The sequence below is a fragment of the Schistocerca piceifrons genome, chromosome 1 (genome assembly GCF_021461385.2).
Source record: "Schistocerca piceifrons isolate TAMUIC-IGC-003096 chromosome 1, iqSchPice1.1, whole genome shotgun sequence".
Taxonomy (NCBI): Eukaryota; Metazoa; Arthropoda; class Insecta; order Orthoptera; family Acrididae; genus Schistocerca; species Schistocerca piceifrons.
In genome coordinates, this window is record NC_060138.1 from 1,146,373,306 (window position 1) to 1,146,383,269 (window position 9,964).

Here is a 9,964-nt window from a genome sequence, read left to right on the forward strand (position 1 = left end):
GACAGACAGCCCTACAGCTGCTGCTAGACCATTAATGGCCACTAAATATAGAGAAACACTCATTACAGAGCCCTGTGAGACCCCATTCTCCTGGATATGGGGGGAAGTATGGGAGGCACCAACTTGGACACGAAAAGTACGAAGCGACAGGAAGTTTTGGGTAAAAATCGGGAGTGGTGCAGGGGCATGGTACTTTCCGTCCCTTTACGACAAACCTACACCTACCTGTGATCATTGTCTCAGCAGATGATCAGTAGGAAAGCCAAGTGAAACCTACTGTACTTCGACATGAACCAGGCTGCAATTTAAGTCACTAATCTACGTTTCGGGAGAAACACGAAATGAAAGGTTGGAAATTTTGTCCTCAATTAATATATTCTGAAACCTAGGTAAACAAGTATCACTGCCAAGCCCGTGCTAGTCTTAACACAGTCACTCATAATCCCTTTCACTCACGTTAGCAAGTTTATGGTGTTGCATTTCCCGAAAACGTAATGGCTACAAAAATACTGATTGTTTTTGATTGAGAATGCTCGCCAAATATTAAGACTGTCGGTACCAAATGCAGTCACAGTTTTTAGCCACCGACCTGCTCAATACGCCACGCAGAATATATGTCTTTTCTCATCACCAAATTCACTGAAAAATTCCGATATTTCTACACACACTTCGGAATAATTATGCCGTCACTTTCCAACACTTTTGATGTATGAAACACTGCTAGATCCGGCAACTTATTGTTTCCATCGGAACTACTACTACACACGTGACAAGGAAATGTCACTTGTAGTCAGATGAGAGATGTTTAATCATCTGACTGTGGATCCAATCTGGTGCAGGAGCTGTGTCGGGGCAATGTGCAAGTGCACTGAGGAGCTCCCACTCTGTAAATGTGGCGTTATAGGATTCACTGTGGTGTATACTAAACGAAAGGACTTTACCTTCCAGCCGCTGTTTAAGAGTGCGAAAGACTGGGGGGTGATTCTCTAATGCAGAGGCTCAGGTATAGTGCTCATCATAGTGTTCGGCAATCGCGTCTGCCCCGATAGATAATATGCCATTTATGTTAACACCAGGAACACCTGTTGGGGTCTGGTAACTGAAAACATGTTTGATCTTTGCCCAGAGTTGGAAAGGTGATGTATGGCACCCAATGGTCGAGACATATTTCTCCCAACACACCTTCTTCCGTCATTTGATAAGTTGGTGAGCACGGGGCTGTTTAAAGGCCATGTGCTCCAGGGGAGGGTGCCGCTTATGCCGCTGCAGAACTCCATGAAGCACCTTAATTGCTTCAGCGACTTCTGGCGACCACCAAGGGACTGTCTTTTACCAGGGGGCACCATCAAGAATGAGGGATCGTGTTTTCTGCAACAGAAACAATTTTTGTAGTCACCTTCTCAACCATCACACTGATGTTCCCGTGTGGAGGAGATTCAATGGTGACAGCAGGGGTGAAAGTTTCCCAGTCCGCCTTGTTTAAAGCCCATCTGGACAGCCGTCCGTGGGCCTGACACCAGGGCAGTGACAGGAAGATGTGGAAGTGGTCACTACCACACGGGTCGTCATGTGCTCTCCAGTGGATGGATGCGAGTAGTCCTGGGGTGCAATCAATGGCCGAGTAACTACCTTGAGCCACACTGAAATGTGTGGTGGCCCCAATATTTAAGAGGCAGAGGTCAAACTGAGACAGCAAAGTTTTGACATCTCTGCCTCGGCCAGTAAGCATGGTGCCACCCCACAAGGGGCTATAGGCATTAAAATCTCCCAAAAGAAGGAAAGGTTCAGGGTGTTGGTCAATCAGTGGAGCTAATACATTCAGGGGTACTGAACCATCTGGAAGAGGATATACATTGCAGACAGTTATTTCCTACATCGTCCTTATTCTGACAGCCACAGCTTCAAGAGGGGTTTGAAGGGGCACAGTTTCACTACGGAGTGAGTTTAGGACGTAAACGCAAACTCCACCTGACTCTCGATTATAGTCACTACGGTTCCTGTAACATCCCTTATAGCCGTGGAGGGCAGGGGTCTGCATTGCTGGGAACCAGGTTTCCTAGAAAGCAATGCAGAAAGCAGGTGTAAAGCTTAACAGTTACCGTGGCTCAGCGAGATGGGGGATAAAACTGCCCAAATTTCACTGGAAAATTACGTGATCGGGAGACTGGGAAGGCATGAAACACTCAATGAGGCAGTCTACGCCTCAGGGTCACCTGCTGCCACCAGGTGAGTACCTGTATGATCGACATCCATTGTATCTGAGGGCCCAGCAAGCTCTAGGTCCTCAGTGGACGTCAGAATCTCCACCTCATCCTCAGACACATAGCTTGTAGGGAGTGGTGGTGTGGGTGTCACTGCATTGCCTTGGTTCTAGAGAGTCTTTTTCTTTTTATGTTTCTCTCGCTGCTCCTTAGGTTTGTCCGGCTGGGAGTGCTTCATTGATTCAGTCTCAGGGACTGAGGAGGACCATGAAGCCCTACAACCAGCTACCTGTGGTTGCTTCAGCCATTGGTGGGTGTCAGCTTTGCCACTGGTAGGAAGCTGGGGAGGGAGTGACCCAAGGGATCCCTTCCTAGCGAGAGGAGCCAAAGAAGACTTAACTCTTCTCCGGCTGAGAAATGGGGGACTGACATCCCCGATGGTTGGGCGAGGGGGAGGGGAGGGGGGGGGGGGGGGGGGGAGGATTGCTCCTGAAGTAGGTTGTGCAGCAGCAGCAGAAGAGAGGGAAGTGCCCTCCACCTTCAAGGGGGCAGGTGGAGCCTGACTGTTCTGAGAGTCAACTGTACGCAGTGGAACAGAACGTGGTAGAACCGTTGTCATAGTGGCAGCGTCGGTTGACGTCATGTACCTCAGTGTAGGTCAGTGGGTCCAGGGTCTTGTATCCCATTATTTTTATTTCGTTCTGGAGAATACTGCAGTCTGGCGAGCAAGGCGAATGGTGCTCTCTGCAGCTGACACAGATGGGAGGCGGGGCAGAGGAAGTATTGGGATGTGAAGGATGTCCACAATCCCAACAGGTGACACTGGAAGTATAGAGGGAAGACATATGGCCAAACTTCCAGCACTTAAAGCACCGCTATATGGCTTTATGTCACAGCAGTAGACCATCACCTTGACCTTCTTGGGTAATGTGTCAACCTCGAAGGCCAAGATGAGGCACCGGTGGCAACCTGATTATTGCTTGGACCCCGGTGGACGTGCCAGATGAAATGCACACCTCGTCACTCTAAATTGGCACGCAGCTCATTGTCAGACTGCAAAGACGGTCCCTGTAAAATATGATACCCTGGACCATATTTAAGCTCTTATGAGGCATGATGGAAACAGAAACATCCCCCAGCTTGTCACAGGCTTGTAGTGCCCGTGACTGGGCAGAGGATGCTGGTTTGATCAAGACTGACCCTGACTGCATTTTGGACAAGTCTTCCACCTCTCCAACATTTTCCTCTAAATGCTCCACAAAAAATTGGTATCATTGACAGGAAAGGTTCCCCATCAACTCTCGTACATATGAGGTACCTGGGAAAATAAGCTGCTTCTGGTAAACCTTCCGGGATGTAAGGTCGTGGTCCATGAAACTCTTCAGCTCCTAACGTTTCGTCCAGAGCTGCGCTGGACATCTTCAGAGGGGTGTTTCTCCTCCGGTGAGTCTTGCGCCATGGTGCCACCCACTCCGATCAGGGGCCCTGCCAGGAGTCCCGATGCCCCAGGGTGATGGGCATAGGTGGGGAGTTAATGGCGCAGGCATCAGCAGAGCGATCCCTGTGTGGTCAGGTGGCTACAACCAACAGGGTACATGGTGGCCCCATCACAACGGACTGGCTACTGCGCTGGATACCAGGTGCAAACAAGCTAAGAAGTCCATTATCGTTGACAGAGCAGAAATTGATACTGCACAGAGGATGGAGGAGAAAACACCCAGGAGGGTGAGTTCACCCAACAACTGGAGAATGAGCGGAAGTGTAGATCCACGTTGATGAAGACTGCGAGAGGCCTAAGTGCATGATGGACACTATGCACCATGTAATGTGCCCTTTCCCAATTGGCTCACTCTTCAGGAAAATTTTGAAAATGGAGGTCAAACCCTACAGGGGACCTTCACATAAAGGCTGAAACATGAGAGACTCCTTTTAGTCGCCTCTTATGACAGGCAGGAATACCTCGGGCCTATTCTAACCCCCCGGACCCGCAGGGTGGCACAGCAGAATGGAAAAACAAAGTGAGACTCTGTTACACAATGATCAGTTTGGATACAGGCACAGGAGAAATTCTGATATTCAGTTTACAAATGTAAGCAAGAAAAATTGGTTCATCTTCAAAGGATTTGTTACCCTTAAAATCGTGCAAAATATTTGAAATCCTCGGAAAAATATTGTAAGTAAGATAGATTCACCAGTGTTTGACAGCATAGTGATGAGATGTGTGCCTTTTCTGTTAGGTTCAAAACTCACTGCTTGAAAAAGTAATATTTTATAGTCTAGAGTTGTATTCCTGAGCAACTTTTCACCTTAAATTGTTTGCACTACTTTTAAGAAATTGTTTTGTAATCAAATCAGTTGCGCCAGTCCTTGACATACAAGATTTTCAAGTGCACCAATCATTGAAATTCACATTTAACAGTCACAATCAACTGAAAAAAGGCTCAAAGGATTTAAATCATCTGTGGTAATTAGGCTGTGAAAATATGTTCTGAGTTAGAGAACAATGCAATAAACACTCGGGTCGACCGAAGTGTCCGATCACACCCGTCGGTTTTGACCCATGATGTAAGGTGGTGGTTGTGTGTGACATCACGATGGCGCAGAATTTAGTTTGTGAGAGTGGTGTATTTGTAGGTGTCGTTTTGATGCGATCGGTGCTGCTCTCATGTGGTGTGTTAGGTGATGTTTTTGGTTTAGTTTGCGAGTGTGGCGTCATGTGTGAATTTTGGTAAATTGCTTTTTTTATGTCTTCGGTAGGTATGGATATGACTGACAGGGTCAACAGTTTTCGGTTGTCGGCTATGATGAGGGATAGTGCACTGTCTCTAATAAAATTTCTTCAACTATTCGGATTTTTGGATGAAGTCGTGAAGTGTTCAGTATGTCATGAAGAAATGAGGCTTACTTAAAGTTCCAGCACCTCGGACCATGGACCATAACAGGTCAAGGGAAGTGTTCGATCCCAATGTGTGGCTGTGAATGTTGGTATTGGTATCGGGAGATGTTTTTGAGCTGTATAGGTCAAGGGAAGTGTTAGATCCTAATTTATGGGATTGGGAGCGGCTGTTGAGCTATATACGTCAAGGGAAGTGTCCGATTCCAGATGATATTGTGTTTAGTGGTATTTGGGGAGTTTTGTGCTGCCGGTTTTTTTCATCGTTTTGTATGGGGGTGGGTGTCTAAATTTGTTTATATTTAGTTTTTCCCTACCCAAAAACCCCCTATTTCCCGCGCTTGTCCCGTTAGTGTCATTAGGCTTTTTGTGGACCGTGTATGTGTGTGTGTGTGTGTGTGTGTGTGTGTGTGTGTTTGTTTGTTTTTTAATGTATTTTCGTCCTCATAATGTGTATGTAATGACTTTATATGCGCCATATTGGAATCGTGGTTTATGGTCGTTTCCGCCATATTTGTGACGTCATGAATCAAAGCAGACGGGTGGGATCGGACGCTTCCGTATTTCCTAAACACCATACCATTCTCCGAACAGAACTCCGAAAAGTGTAAAGCAGTGTGGAATACATGACTATAATCAAGAAGCAAGAGAGTCCACTGGATATCTTGTTTATTTATCCAAGGCAGGGACAAATTTGCCATGTCTTCATAGATTGTGGGACCACACATGCAAGCACTTCCAGGTAACCTAATCCCTCATGTTCCTTGTAACAATCAGATTTTATTTCTCACATTCCCATCACTGTATGCACCTTTATTCCCCTTACATGTGATTACTTTTTCTTCTTTAGATGGCAAAAAATGAGCTTTTATCTGACTGAAAACTCTGCTTGTGTCATTTGCTATTATCAACAATTTTTTCCCCTTCAAATGCTGCTCTTTTTCTGTGCATAGTTATGATTTGTTACCCTGAGACATTTTTACAGAAATTTGTAAAGTTCTCTGTCATTCTCTCTCTTAGAACTGGCTGTCAATTAATAAATGACATGTACCACTTACTAAATGGTCTTCCATTAGTAAACAGGTTTTGTCTTTCAATTGTACTCATTATTTTCTGTATATCATTCAGCTATGTTTCTTTTGGTACTGGATAGTACATTTCTGTATTCGACAAAACCTGTAATAGAATTCCACCCTCGGCACACCAATATCTTTGAGTGTAGTGGTCATTGTGGTGCTTGTCTCGACAGTTTGGTGAAAGCCCATTTATGGTGCCAGTAGCTTTCATGTTATGCACTGCATTTGGTAACTGTTCTGTGCGTTATGGGAAATGAACATGACGATGATTAGACAAACTGCTGAAACCAATCAGAAAACAGTGTTCAACAAATATCAACATGAGGAGTGTATGAAATTACATGGCAGCATAATGAAAAATGTTGTGCAGAATGTCATACAAAACAGAATATTCTGTAAAATTGACACTGTACTATTAGGTTCCTGCATAAGCACAACATCAGAAATCAAGACATTTCAAAAATATCCCACGAAGTTTCCGAAACCGTAATTGGGCTACGCTAAGATCAGTCCATCAACGGAGCCAGTTTACCTCCAGTCACACTTGTTGGCTTTGCCACTCAAAACCAAATTGTACCACTTCAACCAAACCTATACATCAGACAATGCTGGAGATCAGTCTGTTACCACAGCCAGTTTTCCTCCAGTCACATTCACAGGTTTTGCCAACACACAACCAAACTATAACATTGGAATACAAAACAATTTCCCAAAAAATTCTGAGCTATGTACAATAGAAGAAATATACATGAAAACCAGTACCCAGTTTTATAATACATAACAGCCAAATCAATAATTGTCAATCCCGTACAGTATTGAAAAGAAAAGTAATCAATTCACATATTCTGCCAAAATAATTCATTAGATTCAGTAATTCTCATACGGCATATTACCACGCACCTGGCTACAAAACGAATTGCCAACAACAGCATGCATTGCAAAAGCTGCCAGCACCATAAACACACTTTAACTGAAAGCTTCTCTAACTTTTGTCATTTGTTAAGGCTGGTAATTTCTTTTCAGTCTCAAATCTGGAAGAAGATTGTCTATTTGTTGACAGCCAATTGTTCCAGTGATTGACATCATGTCATAGATGGAACCAAGATTCACACACATACATTTCCAATAGAGGAATTCACAATGTAATTAATTTTAGTGACAAATACGTTTAGAACCCTATGTAAAAATAAAACCATGGTACCAGTCATTGACAGGGGTCAAACACTGGAAGAGCAAACACAATGATGTACTAGTGTTATATACCCGTCCCTAAAATTAATAGCTAGAACTGACGTTATTTTTATCAAGTAGCTTTACTTCCAAGAACATAATAGATAGGTCCAATGTAATACTTTTATGAAATTGAACTTCTTAGTGTTAGAAACCATGCATTAAAGAAGAGCCTTACCTTAATGTGTGTCTTTGTGAAAATAAAGAAAATTACTCTCAAATCATCAACAATCACTTCTGAATTTATTTCCCTCCAAAACAAATGCGTATTAAGGATCCACTAACCTATAATGTTGCCATATAGTAAGATATAATATTTCCTATATTTATGACAAACAGAAAGTTTTATGCTACTTTCCTTATTACTTAACAAAACTAAGAAAGTGTCAAAGAGAGGGCTCGATAAGAATGGGAGACCATGAGAGAAGTGCTCAGATTGTACAGGCATCAGCAAGGATTTCAGTCTGTCTCCTCTACTGTTCAGCCAGGGATGTTAATAACAAAAATTGTCACTGAAATTCAATGTTACATGCTAGAATGATACATGAAAACTTCACTTGGAATTAGTTGAAATTTTGTGCCAAATCTCTTTGATTACATAGAAGCTACAGCCGAACTATAAATGAAATATGTAGGGCTTAATTAAGAAAAGAACATGTGATGGGAAATGATGACTACACCAAGATATCTACACTGCCAAATAACCTTTCAGCAGTGTGTTATTGGTAGAATTATCATATAATTTAGTTGATCCCTTTAGCTTTGAGAAAACTGTTGTTTATGAAAGAAAATCGTTTAATTCGTTTCATTACGATCCTTGTTTCTCCACATAACACACTAGTTTCTGCTCCAAGACATTTTCTATGTGCCATAAAACTCAAGGCAGTTTCTTTGTAGCTTTGACAACCATACATTTATTTATCATTTTCACAACACCAGGATTATTTAAAATTGTTTTGAGAGACATTTCAATGTCTTCTGTAAATCTCGTTCAATTTTATCGACTTTGTCATGGCGAGTAAACAGAGAACTTTTTTATGAAAGGAATTCATCGCGAAAAACTTCAGAGCCAATCTTAGCTATCTAATCAGAAATCTAAGCAGAAGCTGTGGGAGACTTACTTACTGTCCCTGGTGGATCAATGTGTTTCCTGTGTCACTGATCATAGTGTTGAACTACAAATGTATATTAGTGGGAATATGTTATCAAGCTTTCCCCTGTAAAAAAAAAAAATCTTCGCACATACACTCAATTGACTGGCACCCACTTCTGATACTCTCCAAACGAATGATGTTAAAAGGCTTCTAATCTGTTTTTCCTCCAAACCCTTTAACAGGCTGTACAGTTATTTTCTACCTGCCTTCTTCTTCTTTTACCAGCACTGCAATCTTCTTCAGTCTTTTGAAAGAAAAACACAGATTTTCTGTAGTGTAGTCTTGCAGTTTCCCCTTCTTAAGAGAGAGTTTCCACAGTCATAGTTATGTTTACTGGGATTTACAATAGGACCGTACGCGATACACAAGTTCGAAAATATTTGTTTTTTGTACAACGTTCAGCAGCTGCTGTTCTAACAGATTTAATAGGCTCTAATGTAGCCTCCTTCATAGAGACTACTTGAATTCAGAAAGAGCAATTACGAAAAATTGGTCATCTACTTGTTATGAAACAAACAGGTACCGTACTGCTATGTATTTAGAAATTCTGTTCGTCATTATGGACTTATAAGGGGGATTTGAATGTGAGCCTGAGCTCAAAAGATGTAGCAATATAAATAAAATGTAATAAAATACAAGTAACATGAATTCACTGAATGAAAATCTGGTAAAAGAATAACATGTTATACACATAATAGTAGTGGAGCGATGTAACCTATTATATGTCATACACAGATCACAGAAAAGAAAATAATACGAACACAATGTCTAAAAAATTTGATAAATCAATTAATTTACCCCTTCAAATCCTTCATCCATCCTGAACACACAACTTTACAGTTAACACTTCAATTGTCAACAAAACGCTTCCGCATACTAAATGCAGGAACTTTTCTCCGCTAGATGGCACGATCTGTACTGCTAACAGAACCAGCCTTTCTCCGCAGCGTTGGCACTACTGCAGCCCACTGGCCAGGTGCTCGTATGGCAGTCTTGGCGTAAACTTCAAAGTGTGTGGTGCGAGTGGTGCGCGCGTCAGATGGCGGGAACAAATGAAACGGCAAAATGAACGAACCTTAAGTTTATTGCAATTACTTCGTATTCTATAAAATTCAAGCGGGAATGAAGATCAAACGAGGCAGAACGTTAAAGAAGAATAAATATGCCGTTTATTCAGCGCATTGTCGAGCCAATTTACCTGAGCCGGCAGAGTTTGCACAAGGAAGAAAGCGCGTCGGTGGTCACGGAATATGAATTGGAAGCAGTGACGAATAATACGCTCAGCAATGCGTTGCGACAGTTGGCTTCGCTAGTTGTTATAGCAAACGACATATTCGATGACCTCGCTAAACAGCTTCAAGATGTTTCCGAAAGGGCGACCAAACTACGGACAAGGATTGACTTCATCGA

The 9,964-nt window shown here is 42.6% G+C and overlaps 1 protein-coding gene across 1 annotated transcript in view; it reads right to left on the reverse strand.

Annotated features, from left to right (window-relative positions):
• The window catches only part of LOC124801412 (transcription initiation factor TFIID subunit 13), a 30,115-nt gene extending 20,625 nt beyond the window's left edge, over positions 1–9,490 (reverse strand). Inside the window, exon 1 of the mRNA XM_047263073.1 lies at positions 9,353–9,490. Coding sequence (XP_047119029.1) covers positions 9,353–9,373 — 21 coding nt within the window. The 5' untranslated portion in view covers positions 9,374–9,490. The remainder of the gene's footprint in view (positions 1–9,352) is intronic.
• Between the last annotated feature and the right edge of the window lie 474 nt (positions 9,491–9,964).